Source organism: Rousettus aegyptiacus, unplaced genomic scaffold (assembly GCF_014176215.1).
Source record: "Rousettus aegyptiacus isolate mRouAeg1 unplaced genomic scaffold, mRouAeg1.p scaffold_m13_p_12, whole genome shotgun sequence".
NCBI classification, from domain to species: Eukaryota; Metazoa; Chordata; class Mammalia; order Chiroptera; family Pteropodidae; genus Rousettus; species Rousettus aegyptiacus.
The window spans coordinates 8,169,218-8,185,235 of record NW_023416287.1 but is presented as its reverse complement, the minus strand read 5'-3'; the positions used below and the strand labels follow the sequence as shown (position 1 = coordinate 8,185,235).

Sequence of the window (16,018 nt, the reverse complement as noted above, 5' to 3'; positions counted from 1 at the left end):
CCTCGACAGCTATTAAACGAAGACCCGAGAGCCTTGGGCCAAGGTGCCCTTCTGCTCTCCCTCTATGCCTCCTGCTCTACTCCGTCTCTGAGCAATCTCATCTTCTCCTGGATCTTCACTGATCTCCAACACCAGACTCAAATCCACCCCTGATCCCGATTGTTTCTCTGAGTCCCCAAACCAGAATATGTACCACGGCCTACTGGTCATTTCCGCTCGGTTGTCTCGAAGCCACCTGAACTCAGTACACTCACAATTGACCTCACGATCTTCCCTGTGCTCCTGGTCCAATTCCAGTGCCCTCGTCTCAGGGAACGGCCTTGCCATTCATGCAAAGGGGGAGCCGGCGGCTCCATCCCAAGGGCAATGTGTCCAGGTATTACATCAGCATCCCTACATCTCCTCTCCTCCCTGCTGCCCCCACACCCGGGCTCCCCCAATAAGCCCCCTACTTCTCTGCAATCCCCCATTTCCCCTGCAACTTGCGCCATCTATTAAAAATTAATCTATTCACATCACACCCAGTCCTACCTGTGGGAAACTCATGGACCCACTGCTCCCAGGACACAACCCAAACTCCTTACCTTGGCCCACAAGGGCCTGCACTGCAGTCTGGCCCTGTCACCTCCCCAGCCAAACTGTGCCAGGTGTGCCCCTCTGATCTCTCTCCAGCCTCACCAGCTTCCGGGTCCTGCAGCTTGTTGGGCGCCCTGCTCATCTCCCCTCAGCTCACCCACCCCACCCCAGGGATGCCTGCCCTGCTGGGCGCTCACGGCCCACTGGTATTGTCTTCATAGCACTTACCATGGTTGGAATTTTAATTATCCCCTCCCCCTGAGAGGACGGGGTGTGGGGGGAAAGTAGTAAGCTTGCTTATGAGGCCACTAACCCTGTCTTCTACCCTGAGCACCTGGACACAGAACTTCATGCTCAATAAATGTTAGTGAGTGTTAAACACGCAATAAATAGAAGCTATGATCACAGGCAGGTTCGGGCAGTTGGCGAACTCTAGCCTGGCCCCAGGGGGCCTTCGAGACCCAAAGTCCATCAACCCACAGCGTCCCCTCACCCAGGGGTCTTATTTGACTTGGGTGTCACCTGAGCCAATCCTTGAAAGAAAATCCAGGTGAAGGAGGAGGCCTGGACAGTGCAGTGGGGGGTTCAGTGCTTTCGCTCCATCGGCTGAGTTTTTCAGTCAGCTGGTCTGGTCGCAGAGGTCGGGCGGGCAGTATTTCTCCAGGAACACCCAGTGGTCAGCTGGGCAAGGTGGACAAGTGCTTGAAGGAGCAAACAAAGCGGCCGAATGCCCATGAGAACAGAAAGGAAAAGCCCCAAGCAGCCAAACTGTCCTAGACAAATAGAGACGACCACCAAGGTTGAGTTCTTGAATATGTATTTTTTTTACTGAAAAAATCATTCATAAATTAACATACAAAAATGTACAAACACATGAGTAAATAATGTAATGACAAAGGACTATTTCTGTGAAAAGTGTTTTTTTTAAAACATCTTTAGATTTCAGTGCAAAAATGTACCCCTGGCACCTCTTAAAACATAAGAACAAGCTCAAAAAAAAAACATAGCGATGTCAATGAGCTAGCTACGTTCAATGTCATCGTCAATGGTGAGTGGATACAATCAATACATGTGGCTGTTGCTCAGCTTTTAATGTCTGTGGTAGAGGAACTCCAAAAGAGTCCCTGTAATGGCAAAATTAATATTTTTTTTTACAAATAAATCCCCTCCCCCCCCAAAAAAAAACACAGAGTGAAAGGAAAAACCTTTCCCCGTACACAGTAATCAAAGACAAGAATGATTTAAGGAGTTGTCTATCAGTAGCCTTTAAAGAATCTCAGCTGCCAAAATATACACAAGGTCACATTTGGTTCTTACTCTTCTTCTTCTTTTTTTTTTTAACATGAGAATTTCACACCACTGACAGCACGCAGGCCTGTCTGTAGGTTCTTAACAGTTTAGTCTCCCACACAATACTCGGCCTGGTGGATAAGTAACTAACAGTGCACAGTAAGAGATTTCATACTAATAAAACAAACTTACACATGATCGCCAAGATAATTGAAGTGACCCTGTGAAAAGGGACCTTTCCTTTTTTAAATCAGGTGTTAGCCTTCTGCCAACGTGTGGTTCTCGGTGGTAAATAAGTTGATAAAACAAGCGTCCAACAAGACCATTTCATAACACTGCCAAGAATCCATCAGTCTGTCCCGGCAAATTCTTCCAAATGACATCATAGCTTTGTCACCCTGCAAGCAGCTTATAGCTTTCCATGATGAAAGAAGGGGGGGAAATGAGAAGGGAGGAGATGCACCAAGTCCAGCACAGAGATCTGGGAGTGCCCGGGGGAGGGCGGGGGTGGAGGAAAGGGGAAAGAAATCTTTATTGCTCTACGCACCATATATCAAAGAAAATCCAGATGAACGTCTGTGTGTAATGTTCCCTCGTGAAGGTCTTGTAAAGCATGAAATTCTCGAATTCTTTTAAAACATATGATACAACTTACCAGCGTTTTCAAGGGCAGCGGCCTGCTCTCTCATACGAGCCGATAAGAGCTTTGCAATGCAATTTATTTTCTAAACACCACTCTTTTCAAAAGAACAAAAACAAGAACAAAAAACTAAGCCTGGCCAATCACTCCCACAGCTTGTGGGGATCATATGTCCATGTAACCAACACATGCAACGAAAAAAAAAAAAAATCCAACCCACACGTGTATACACATATATACCCCTACACACACATCCATGTAAACCATGAAAATTAAGGAAGTTGAAGGCAAACAAGGCAATTAAAAAAAATATGAAGTACTCTTCAGAAAGTACTCTCAATCACGATATATAAATATGTTTTATGGAGAAGGAAAGGGAAAAACTGGCATTTTTTCAGAATTCTGCCGAAGCCAACGGGGACTAAGGATTGAGGGATTTGGCTCAGGGAAAAACAGAGGCACAAAGTCAAATGCGATTTAGAATCTGACTTCAGGAAGCACATGGGGATGTGACTGGAACACCTGGGCTCCTACATCCGGGGAGCTCTGTTCCTCTAAGTTCAAAGCTCTGGTTTACTCTAACCTGGATCCCAGTGGACCCGGAGCACACAAGTGTCACCTGCTCCCTGGCTAAGTTCATCATTCAATAGTTCATTAGTTCTATGTAAGGTCAATAAAAATGTGGACAAAAAATCTGTCCAGAAACCAAAAAAGGGAAATAGAAGAATCACCGCAGCCAGTTAATTTAGGCACAGATTTCAGAGATTGTGACCATGTTCCACAAGAGCAAAACAAACAAACAAACAAACAAAAAACGTAGAGAGAGAGAGAAACAAAAAAGAAAACACAATCCATCCTCTCTCTGATGATGAAAGGACAAGACAAAGTCCAGAGACCCAGGAGGTGAGCCTGCCCAGCCCTCCCCCCCTGCCGGTCTGCGTGGAGCAGGGAGAGGAGCCTGCTGTAAAAAAAAAAAAACAGCCTCCAGTTTAGCAAGAGACTTGGAACAGTGCTTACTGCCCACAGGGGTGACAGAACTCAGAGCAGAGGTCAAGAGCGAGACTTTGGAAGAAGGGGATGGGCGGGGCAGAAGTTAGCTACCAGTGACAAAGATGGGACTATTTTGTTCTTTTGTGACATGCCCTAAATCCACTCCTTTCCAAAATGACAGCAATTTGGGAGATACACTCTTCCACTGCATTTTAACTCAGTTCCTACATTTGCCAACCAAATAAGTGATCTAATCTATAAATCCTCAGTTTGAAATGAAGCCAGCTATAAAATTAAATTTTAAAAAGGCATTTTACATGGCTTATTTACAATTATACTTCTTCAAGAAGTGATTGTTACATGTCTATTTATCTTCCCCAATCCCTCCCACTCCACCCTCGATCCCCACCCAAAGCAGGTAAGTTGTTTTTTTGTTTTGTTTTGTGTGTGTGTGTTTTTAAACGAAACCAAAGAGAACACCAGAGATGAAGAATGGTGTGTGGAGTTTCACTGCTCTTCCTCAGACACAGCTGCCCTGTGGTGGGTTTGCATCTTTGCCCCGAAGGCCAGGAGGCGCCAAAGGCCGTTCGCAGGAACAGATGCTGGGCGGGACCGTGGCGGATCACGGTTCTGGAGGTTGTGGATAAGATGGGACGGAGACAGGGGGAGAAGAGCAGCAGGACAGACATCTGTCTCGTGAACACAGGAAGCCAGTCCTGATGAGAGGAGGTCTGGAGCCGAACCCCACGATCCCAGCGGCTCCCAACAGTGGAGGCGTCTTGTGCGTGGGCTCTGTTCACGTTTTCCGCTGGAACCCTGTGATCCTCCACGAGACCCTGTACTTGTGAGTCTCGTCCTGCGGTCCTGCGTGGAGCCCCAGATGTCTCATCGGGCTGCTTTCTCGGTGGCGCTGGGTAAAGAAACGTGTCTTCTCTCCTCATGTCAGTATTCCGTCACCTGAGCCAGCTCGGGTGTCAAATTGACAGTAATGTTTTTATACAAGGCGTCGTATGTGATGTTTGCAAAGTAGTTCAAGTTGTTGAGGCCGTCCACCCCTTGCCGCTCCTTGGACTTCCTCAGCAGCGCATACCTGTCGACGCAGAGAACAGAGCCGGCTCTGAGCAAGGGTCCGGTCTCCTCCCGACAGAGGATGGAGCAGGGCAGAACACGGGAGGAGACATAACCCGAAATACCTCCTCCTTCATGCCAGGCGTTTTACTCAGACATTATTTAATGCACCTGTCCCTTAAGCAGATGAAAAAACCAAGGCTCATGCCGTTCAACGACTTGCCTGAGGTCACAGAGAAGGGAAGTGGGTGGGAAGATACTACGGTTACATCAGATGGGAAAGTCGAGTCTGTGTTCAGTGCCCTCTTAACTCCATGAAGACAATTCGAGCGCTCGGAATGGGCTCTCCAGAGAACCATCCTCCCCCGAGTGACAAAAGACAAAGAGCCACTCTTGAAGATGTAGATGTCACTCTGTCTACATGCCCCAATTAGTCTAATCTGGAATTTCCTTATTAAAAGCAGAGGGCATTAAATCAACTGGAACGACACAAACAGGGGCTCAGGGACACTGTCCCAGAACTGGAGTTTGCAAAAACGGTGCCAACTCTGTTTGGTCACGTCGGTGTGAGTCACGGAGACCTTTTTACCCGAGAGGACTTGTTTTCCTTCCAACTCCTGTAAGGCCACAGAGGAGACTACAAAGCTTAAGGTGGCAAATGAGTGATTTCCTTAAACGATCTTACGATCCAATTTTTCAACAATCGTCTGATTTCACCCCCAAACGTCTGCCTCACAGTTGAAATATATACAGGAACTATAAAACAGCTGTCAGAGCAGGACCTTGGAGAGGGGCTGGGGAGTAAGACCAGGGGTTGAGATATGCTCTGGGACGGTTAGAAATGAACAGTATAGCGGATGTTTGGAAGAGGAATAAAAACATTGCACCAACCTTCCAAGAAACTGGACTTCTCCTCGATGGTGATGAGGGATGGACTTGTACTTCCCCGTGTCCCCTTCTGGCCGGCTCACAGAATAGCCTGCATTCTGTACTCTGTCCAAGACAAAGAAAATGGGCTTTTAGATGGAATGATCGAGCCCTATCGGTGACCAAACCTATGCCGAGCCAGAGTAACCCCAAGCTGAACTTCCTCCAAATATTCAAACTGCCTGCACCCTCCGGATAAGTTCATGGTTTTAGAAAAGAAGTCTACAATACAAAAAAGTTTTGGAAAAAAAATTATAAATTCAGAAAGAAATTCAAAATTCTTGAGAGTAAGGTTTAATGTTGGTTCTCAGTGACAGGCCCAACAGTGAGTGGCCTCGGCAGATGAGTGCACACACGCCCTCGCTGCCCGCTCAGCTGGGTCCCGTCGCAAACATTTTTTTCAGGGGTGGACAGCACACTTCCCTTCCACAATCCAGCATAAAGCCGAGTCAGCAAAGTCAGAGTTGCTGCACATTTTCCCTACTTAGGCAGAGCTGTGTCTCCATGGAGATGAGCTTATTTACATTACATCCTTCACTCTAGATGTAAAATTTCACAATTTAGGACCAGTCACTAGGAGGGAAGCAGAATTTAGAGGAAGTATACAGGATATTTACCTAATATGACAAGGATAAGATTTCCCAAGTTGGGTTTACGAGAAACTCGACTGCGCTCTAAGAAATCATTAATATATGAGGGTAGACTTTGGGTGTTTCTATGTGAAATCTACGGTCATTTTCATATTATTTCAACATCCTCCTGACTCCATGTTACACTCATTTGATAAATGGAACACCTACTGTGTGCTGGGGGGAGCCAGCCCTCTGCACCAGCGCTGAGCTGCAGAGAACAGGACGAGAACTGTGACAGATGAACTGTCCCGGGGCAGGTCGACTAAATTCAAGGGTCAGTCACACCAGTCACGTGTACGCAAAAGCTCTTCCACCTGCCTAGGCTCCTAAGAAACCCAAATTTAAAATACGAGATGTCATTTTTACTTATCAGGTTGAGACAGAATTGTCTGGAGCCTCTCTGTTCCACGTAGTAGCCATGAGCCACGCGTGGCTACTGAAAGTCTAATGTGAAAGGCTGTTTATTTCCAGCGTTGGCAGCGGTGTAAGAAAACGGGGCATGCTAACGCGCCCCTGCTGGAATCTTTTTGCAATCTTTGTTGGAGGAAAAGTTGGCAGTAACTATCGAAATTGAAAGTGCGTTTATTTCTTGACTCTGTAGTTCCATAACTAGTCTTTCGTCTAAAGAAATATTTGTACACGTGAACAAAGGATGTTCAAAATTGTAAACAATAGGAGAGGATTAACAAATTACTGTGTATGGACATAAAGGAATACCACGCAGTTGTTAAAAATAAAGAAGCTGGCTCTCTCTACAGTAACATGTTTAGAACACGAGAAGGGATGTGTCTGAGTTGCTTATGTATGGATAGAAAGAGATACAGAAAGAAAACAGCTCATTAAAACAGTTACTTCTTGGGAATAAAATAGGATGGTAATGGGGATGAAGACTTACTTATTATATGCTCTGGTTTATACACTTTTGTATCATATAAATTTTTACCAGCAAAAATTACTTTGTAATTAACAACCAACAACACACACTTTCTTTTTTAAAGCCAAGCTAGAAATTAAATAATTACGAAGTGGAAATTCTTTTGCTTAATTCATTCCTTACTTAGTTACTCTTTACTCACTTTGGAAAAAATATTAGCTCACACCACTCACAGACTGTTCACACAACCTCGGAATGCGCAGGCCTTCCCTGATGGCCTGGAGGAATCTGTGTGCACCTTAACACTAACATTCGCCCTCTGGTCCGAGGTGTCGGTGAAATCTGCTGTGAGTGTGAAAATACTCACCAGACTTCGAAGACTGAGTAAGGAAAAAATGGATGTAAAACACCCCATTATCATTTTATATTGGTTGCATGTTAAAACAAAGTCATTTTGGATATACGGTCACACATATTTTGCCTCTTTTTCTTTTCACCCTTTTTAATAAATGTGGCTGCCGGAATGTTTTGGGTGGCACACACGTCACGCCACTGGGCAGCGCTGGCCTGCAGAACCTAGAGCAGCGGCTCGGGACATGGCGGGGGTGGGGGTGGGGGTGGGGGTGGGGGTGGGGGTGGGGGGAGGGAGGAGGGGGGGAGGTGCGCAGTACCTGTTCCACAGGTCGTCGTCTTCTCCACCCCAACCCCAGAAAGCATTAGGGAAGCCATTGATTTTCCGAAACTGTTCCACCGTCAGGCCGCTCACTCCGCCAAAGAACTCGGTGTAAGGGAGCCTAAAAGGAGATGCACGGCATCGGTCACCTGCGCACGGGCCGGCTCACCGGAGAACCAACCGTCTTAAGCGAAGCAACGCGCTCTGCGCTGCTGCCCGGGCCGGCCGGAGCGGCTTCCCCCTGCTGAGATGCAACGCCCGGGGCAGCTCACCCAACTTCCAACAACAGCTTCATCGCGACGCAACGGACACACCGTGTAATTCTTCGCCCGTTTCCAGTGCATAATTTGATGATATTTTTTAGTACATTCACAGCCGTGTGACCGTGACCACAGCCAATTTTAATACATTTAAATAAATTATCCCCAAAAGAAGCCTTATACCCATTAGCCATCACTCCCCATTGCCCCCTATTTTCCTCAATGCTACGCAACCACTATTCTCCTTCCTCTGTAGATTCGCCCATGCTAGACATTTTGTATAAATGGAGTCATATAAGATGTGGTCTTTTTCGACTCGTTCCTTCCACTTAGCACAATGCTTTTGAGGTTCATCCGTGCCGTCACACACACCAGCATTTCATTCCTTTACATCGCCAAATAGCCATCCGCTGTATGAATACGCTACATTCCGCTGATCTGTTCACCAGCAGATGGGCATCTGGGCTAGAGTTAATTGGATTTGCCATCTTCGTTTCTCTACCTTTTAGATTTAACTTCTTTAATTAAAAAAAAAAAAAAAAAAGATACTCACAGATACATGTACTTATCCAATTTAGTTGCGAAGTGCCTTGGCATCAGTCCACATCCATAATAGTTACGGTCACTTTCTGGTATATGATCCACATCATGAAAAATAAGACAATCCCAGTCCAAGTCCTTCATTGCTTCTTGAAAACCGACGTTGAAAAGCATGGCTCGGTTAAAGGGCTGGGTGCCAGCCTAGAAGAAGCAGAACTTCATTTTTGAGGACCCCTGAAGCAAAATTGCCATTGCCCCGAGCCCTGCCTGAAAGAAAGCTGACCGAAACCGACTGGGAAAGTCGCGAGGCCAGAAACGAGGCAGGTCCAGGGCCACTCATCACCGACTCGCAGGCCACCTGACCTCTGGCCTCGATTTCCTCAGAAATACAAGGCGTGACAGTGATGAACCTAAGCTCCCCTCTCCCGAGGCCGCTGCAGAGGCAGGCATGCGGCCGTACACAGCCTCGAGGACATTACTCGGCCCCATAAGGGGAAGAAAGGACAGCGTGCCATTTCTACTTGTGGCTCCTTAACTTGAGGGCGATCTCCTGGGTCTGGAGCCTAAAGGCACTGCCCAAAGCTGCTCCTGCGAAACCACCACACGGGAGGCCTTCACTCAGGGGCAAACGAGGCTCCCTCTGGGACTCGAATCTGTGGGGATGGAGCACCACGTCTACGAGGAGCACCACGTCTACGAGGAGCACCACGTCTACGAGGAGCACCAGACGGCTCTCTGTGCCCCGCCCACCTGAGGTGGCTCAGTCGGAAGCCTTCGGTTCGGTTCGACTGGGCCTGCAGCGCCCAGAGCCCAGACCGCCGACCGCCGTTGGGGGGGAGAGGGGAGGGGAGGGGAGGGGAGAGGCCACTCACTTGCTCCACCACGTAGAACGCGAAGCGCAGCCGCTGGCGCTGCAGCATGGGGATCAGGTGTCTGAGCAGCACGGGGAGGTGCTCGTGGCGGTTCCGGAAGGGAACGAGGATCGCCACCTGCAGCGGGGGGAAGTGGGGGGCGCCCGTTAGTCCTCTCGACGCCCGCTTCGCGGCAGGACGCCCCTGCACAACTGGGGGCCGGCTCCTGGGGAGCAGACCCGGTCCTTACGCCAGGCGCACAGCGGGCCTGCCGAACGAACGCGTTCCCGCCCGCGGCCCAGAGGACGACGTCCACTCCCACGGTGCGCGGGCGCAGGTGCAGCCGCAGACCGAGAAGCGCCCACCTAAGGGAGGCTTCGCAAACCACGACTTCCCTTTACAACGTGCAATGCGCCCGAACACAGACGCGTTTATTTTTTAACGATGGCCATTAAGGTGACTTTCCGTTCCAGCAACGGGCTGGAAACACGGATCTGTTCCTGACCTGCTTTGATTATCGGGGCGCCGCAGCGTCCTACGGGGCCGGCGGGGAGCAAGCACCGCAATGAACACTTGCAGACGGCATGGACTTCGGCCTGCATCAGAAGCGTGGGCCGCAGCACTGATGTTCCCTGCCTACGGTCACGCAGGAACACACTAAAAGACCCCTTAGCGTCAGGCTATCTAACTCGGCTTTCTATTCCACTAAACTCATAGGAACAACAGCGAATACGGTTAAGGCATGAAGCACTGAATTTGCGAAAATGGCTTCCTGCGGGGAAGAAAAAAGGGTCACGCTCAGTCGCCGGGATGATGCAAATCTCTATGGCTACTTAGGGAAACCCATCCCTCCCAAATATCTCCATCCAATGAAAATACTTTTCCATCGGGTAGCGGGGCACGAATTACGAAATGTCATCGTCAGCAAACCCCGTGGTGACCCAAAGCGATGGCAAGTGTGTGTGTGGGGGCTACCCAGGGCCTCAGGTCTGACCTCACGCCCTACCTTCCACCGAGGCACACAATCAGAAGGCGTCCAGTGACCTCCGAGCTTGATGGCTGGGTCTTTGGAGAAGAGTTCATGAATGGCGTCCATTCCGATTTCACTCATGTTGATGTCTATTGGGCCCTCTGAAGGGAGAGGAGGGAAAAAGAGGGAATGAAGAGGCCAGAACACGACAGAGTCTTTCACTCTTCGGGGAATGTCAACACCTTTTCGGCTCGTTGTGTTTTTGTCAGGGCTGGCAGTCCCTTCCTCTGCTGTCCAACTCACTGCATTTCGGTTCATCACTGTGACTGGGTAAAGCAGCGAATTGAGAAATCAAGACTTTAGAGCTCTGCCTCTGCCAGGTGGGGGCGGGGGGTGGTACAGAAAGACGTCAAGACCAAATACAACAGCAGCTGAGCTTCTCAAAAGTGGCTGAGCTTGGAGCCATCTCTTGTGTGCTCCTGAGACAAATATAGACACACTGTCCCAATTAATTTATCAGTGACCCTGACAGGTCATGTTCAAACTCAGAACACTCCATCTCTAATGTACGTTAAAAGGCGAAGCCGTCTAAGACATAGAAAAGGCACAATACTTGTCACCGCTTTAGAGTACACATGGGAGTCTAAGAAAGAAGGAAAGAAGACTCAAAAATTTTAACTAGCGACCACATATCTGATTCCCTTTACCCACTTCGCCCTCCACCTACTCCCCTATATTTGAGCCCCCTTTAACTGTCTACCGACCCCCTCCTCCACCTTCCTACCCTCTGGTGACCACTAGTATATATAGTCCATGTGCATGAGTCTCTGTTTGTTTGTCCTGTTCATTTGTTGCTTTTAGGCTTGTATCCCACATAGAAGTGATATCATGCGCTTTTCAACCTTTTCTCTGGCCTATTTCACTTAGCATGATTATCTTTGAAGTCCATCCGTGGTGTCGCAAATGGGAGTATTTCATCTCTTCTTACGGCTGAGTAATATTCCATTGTGTATAAGTACCACAACTTCTTTACCAAATCATCTATTGTTAAGACACTTTGGTTGCCTCCATGTTCTGGCCTTCGTGAATAATGCTGCTATGAACATCGGTGTGCAAATATCTTTTGAAGAAATAACTTTCCTCATAGTAAACAAGTTATAATCAGTGTAAGATTTATACTAAAAGATAAAGTTGGTTGCCTATACTTTCTCTAGGACATCCCAACAGACCCCAAGTTACAAAGAAGGGTGTGTGAGCAAAGGAAAGAAGGAAAAATGTAGAAAATGGCACCAAGAACACAAGTGGCCTTGCAGAGGTGCTAGAGAAGAGTCAGGACACGTAACAGCCCCTGTTTCCGATGGCCGGGAGGCACCTATGTTCTCTGTGCAGCCAGACTTTCTGGGGAAGGACATGTTCCCTTGTACTTTAATCAAATAAAAAGACACATCAGTTTTCAGGGCAGAAGATCAGTGAGAGCTCTACTCACTCATGGAAGGGAGCCTTTCGGGGCAGGTGTGGTTTGCAAAGTAGGTGAAGTCTTCGGGAAGAAAAGTTGTGGTTTGCAGGAAGGTTTCGCTGTGGTTCAAGTCGAGAGGATAATCTAGAGAGGTAAGAGAAAAAGGCGACTCAGACTGATACACGTGACCATCTCTGCAGTTCTTAGATGCCTACCGAAGAACTTTTCTTCTTAGGTATCATCTTTTGTGAAGGACTCAGGACTAGCTCTTCCACCGCAGTTAAAAATTTAGACCTAGTAATAAAAATGTTAATTGGATGATACTATGTTAACCAGCGTTACTATTCTTATTAGTATTACAGTGTTACATGCACTCAGATACAGTTAAATAACTGCAATGTAACTCCCCGCCCCACACATTACTCTCTAAGGGAACAACTCCCGCTTCCTTTAGCCAACTACTTTATTTAGTATTTACCTCCATTTGCCTACACAGTTACTCCTGATACTTCATTTTAGGTCTTACTTACCGACTTCCCACTATGGGGACAAGATTCCCCCCCATACCACATATCCTTTCCACCATCCGATCTCCCGACAGTCACAGGAACACTGTGGTTAGGACAGGCTTTGGCATTTATATTCTGATGATTCTATCGATACTATTCATAGCTGAGAAATGTGGAAAGTTATGATTACTTTTCACTTCCTGCATAATTTTTTCATGCGGTGACTCCTGTTTTTCTGTTTGCCAAGTTTTATACGGAATAATGACGACCTCAACACCATGCCCTTTACCACTGCATCTCCACGTAAGACATTCACAGGCATCAGTATGATCTCAACTTCGTCCTCCCAAAGAAGGCCCAGCATCTTCGGACCCACCCGAAACTAGACTGGCTTTCCCTTGCGTCTGAGGTGAGATGCCGCCCTCGGATCTCCCCTCCTCCCTGCCCTGGAGAGTCCTTGCATTTCTCTACAGCATTGAACTTCATCTTCCCCAAGTTTAATTTCTCCCTTTCTAACGCTTGATGGAGCACATCCTCCTAGTATCTTCCTGAGAAGGGGGAATGGGAAGTGATTTTGAAATCCCATGTATCTGTTTTTACTCTTCCTCGTGTGACTTACAGGTTGGTTGGGTTTATCCAATCTGACACTGGACATGGCTTTCCTGAGAACTGTGAGGATGCTGCCCCACCGCCTTCTCGATTCCACTGTGCCTGTTAAGTCTGCAGCCATTCCAACTCCTGGTCCTTGTCAACGGTAACCAGTAACTTCTTCTTGGAAGTGTAAAGAACGTTCTCTTTTGTCCAGGAAAGTCCACGTTGCTGTGCCTTGCTAGGGGTTCTATTTCACCCACTGTGTGGACCCACTGGTGGGCCTTTTAAAGCCCAGCAAGTCATGCCTTCCGATTCTTGAATTTGGCAGCAGGAAGGAGGTATTATTACTGTGGGTTCCTCCCCTACATATTCTGTGCTCTTTATGGAGACCAGAAAACATGGCTTGGAGGTTGGACCTCCTCGTCCTCTAACTTTCTTGTCTTTTCTGACTTTCTATCTTGCCATTTTCGTGCTCTACCGATTTCATCAATTTTACCTGGTCCTTCTTTTAATGATCATTTCTTCTACTGCAGTTTTAATTTCAAAAAGTCTTTTCCACTTTCCGAATGTTCATTTCTTACAGTCTATGGTTTCATGTTCGCTATCCTTTTCCCCTTACCCTTGAGAGCATATATTACTGTTGTTTTAATATTCTCCCAGCATAGTCTGCTTCTTCCAATTTGCTGCTGCTTGTTTGTTTTGACCTCGAGCACAGTGATCCTTGGTCATCTGCTAATATTTAAAAGCAGGGCACTAACTGGTTAACCGGGAAGGTCTGGACTGAGGTTCTTCATCCCAGGGTGTTATGGCCAGAAGTTTGGTTCCAGCATCAGTACCATTGGGTCCTTCCTCTGGGTCCGGTCAGATTCCCCCAGAGAAGTCTATTCTGATCTCCTGCCAGGATGGTACAGATCTGGCCACAAACATCCTAAAACATGTCAGGTATCCCCAAGGTGAGGGACCCTCTGTTTTACTCTCTCGGGAGCTTATCAAGTCTCCAGTGCTTTGCCAAGACGGGGAAAGGGATCTGGGTATCCGAACCAACCTTTGTATTAGTTGCTACCTTTATTCTTATCCCCTAAAGAACCTGATACTGCTAATTCCTGCGCTTCTGGGAGAGTCTAGGGTATACATCGGGGTGGTGGATGGTTTTGCATGCTGCCATGTTAGCAGACTGTTAAGCCCTTCATGGCTGGTCCTTCTGCTTTGCAACTTCCAAAAATTTTTGCTGTGGTCAGCTTCTTGCTGTCCTCATTCTTAAGGGTTTAGGCCATTACATGCATGTGTACACACACATGCACACACGTGCACACACACACACATACGTACCTCTTTACTGTCATTTAAAGGGGTTTTAAGAGTGTGAAGCAGATGCTTTTTTCCTGGGGGACAGTAGGAAGGGGCCCCTCCAACCTCCTATTTTTTCATAGACAAGGAAACTGAGGCATCATATATACGACCTGTACAAGAAGGCTTGCCTATATGCGACAAATATCCGACTAAGCTCTGGCTTAGTGATCTTTCTATGACACTACACTATTTTTCCGCAGGATTAAAACCTCACAGTCCTTTCGGATTCATGCTGATTCTATGAATTAAAACTTCCTATTCAAATTCACTTTGCAATCTGGAATTCAGATATTTTTTAAAAAGCACTATGGGAGTGTTTCTAAGACTCAAACAGCTAATACAGTGAATCCTTTTATACAGGCACATGGCTGCTTATTCTGTGGATATGCAGAACAAAACGTGATGAGAGGCAACTTGAAGAGAATGTTAACAGTCTCTTAAAAGGGAGGAAATAAACAGAATACGACTCTCTGTCCTTTTTAGGTGTAGCTTTCCTGAAAAACCCTGAGCCTGCATTTTTACATAAAGACAGAAACCAAGTCAGCATGAACCCTAAAGGCAAAATTACATTTACAAAGAAATCAGCTCAAAGTCCTCTCAGTTCAACGTGCAAATCCGTCCTAAACCGAGTCTTTTCTCAACTTCCAGTACTAAACATTGCTCTGCATGATTCTGATTTGGCTTGTTATATACACATACCCCTCCCCGCATGCAATTCTCTAAGAAAAAAAATTAGTTTCTATTTGTACTAGAAAATGTATGTTTGTGATGTGCACATGTGTGGAGGGAGAAGCCGGTTAGGAATAGTATCACAGTAATTACATTTGCCTAGAAGGCAAAAAGATTCTCAGAGGTATTATAATAAGCATTTTTAGAAGCAAATCAACAAAAACAGAAAAGAATAATAATTCTAGGCAATGACAGAACAAAGCCTTAGAGCTACAATCTAAACAGGAAATAAGAAGTAAAAAGAAACATGCGGGAGAGGAAACAAGACACTTCCTACACTTCCTAACCTTAATGATCCTACCTTTGGGGTCTGTTTGAAGACACAGATAATTTCTTTTCTACTTCCCTCACACACTGATAGAATAAGCCTGGAAGCAACTAGAATGGACTGAAACAGGACAAAACAAAGCACCTATTATTTTCCTCTGATTACTAAATTAATAATGTCATTAAAAAAAAAAAACAACCCTCACATATAACTCCCAAGTGGAATCAAAAGGACAATAATCTTGCCCTACATCTTGGGGGGGAAATCCCTGCAAAAACTCTAATTTCCTCATTTCTAATTTCAAGTTCTTTAGAAAAACATTTCAAATCTGCTTTCTCGTCAGCAGCAGAAACCTTTCAAAGAAAGGGACGAGGCGAAGCAAATTCATTGCTCGTGACCTGGTAAAACTGCTGGCTTGTCGTGCGGCCCTAGCTCTCCTCTCCGGCCGCCTGGAAAGGGGCGGATCGCACTGCAGATGGTCCCCAGGGGAGCCGCTCGGCAATTCCTTACTCTGCTGAAGCAGGTATCCACTGAACGAGGGAACCGCCAAAAGGGACGAACGAGCCTCTTGGCGTTTGTCTGTGGCCTCGGTTTTACTTTTCATTTATTTAAGTCTCATCTCTTTCAAATTAGGACATGTTCTTCCAGCAAGGGAGGTAGGAGGGTACAGAAAGCAGCTGTTTTTACATTTATAAAATGGGAAACCTCCAGACATCCTTCCTGCCTCTAGTGCGAACGGCCTGCTTATTTAACTTCGCTCGACACCAGTTAGTTGTTCAGCAGCTTGGGTTGCACGTTAGAATCATCCAGGAAGCTTTTAAAAA

The 16,018-nt window shown here is 46.8% G+C and overlaps 1 protein-coding gene across 3 annotated transcripts in view; it reads right to left on the bottom strand.

Annotated features, from left to right (window-relative positions):
• Nucleotides 1-1,376: 1,376 nt before the first annotated feature.
• The window catches only part of B4GALT5 (beta-1,4-galactosyltransferase 5), a 67,604-nt gene continuing 52,962 nt past the window's right edge, over nucleotides 1,377-16,018 (bottom strand). For 2 of the 3 annotated variants that reach the window (XM_016143730.2, XM_016143731.2), the window contains exons 3-9: nucleotides 11,778-11,891; nucleotides 10,328-10,452; nucleotides 9,343-9,459; nucleotides 8,484-8,671; nucleotides 7,669-7,791; nucleotides 5,456-5,557; nucleotides 4,439-4,586 (exon numbers count right to left, since the gene is read on the bottom strand). In XM_016143730.2, the coding sequence (XP_015999216.1) occupies nucleotides 4,439-4,586; nucleotides 5,456-5,557; nucleotides 7,669-7,791; nucleotides 8,484-8,671; nucleotides 9,343-9,459; nucleotides 10,328-10,452; nucleotides 11,778-11,891 (917 nt within the window). Of the gene's footprint in view, nucleotides 4,587-5,455; nucleotides 5,558-7,668; nucleotides 7,792-8,483; nucleotides 8,672-9,342; nucleotides 9,460-10,327; nucleotides 10,453-11,777; nucleotides 11,892-16,018 lie in introns of all 3 variants that reach the window. The other variant, XM_016143729.2, reaches the window with a different exon arrangement.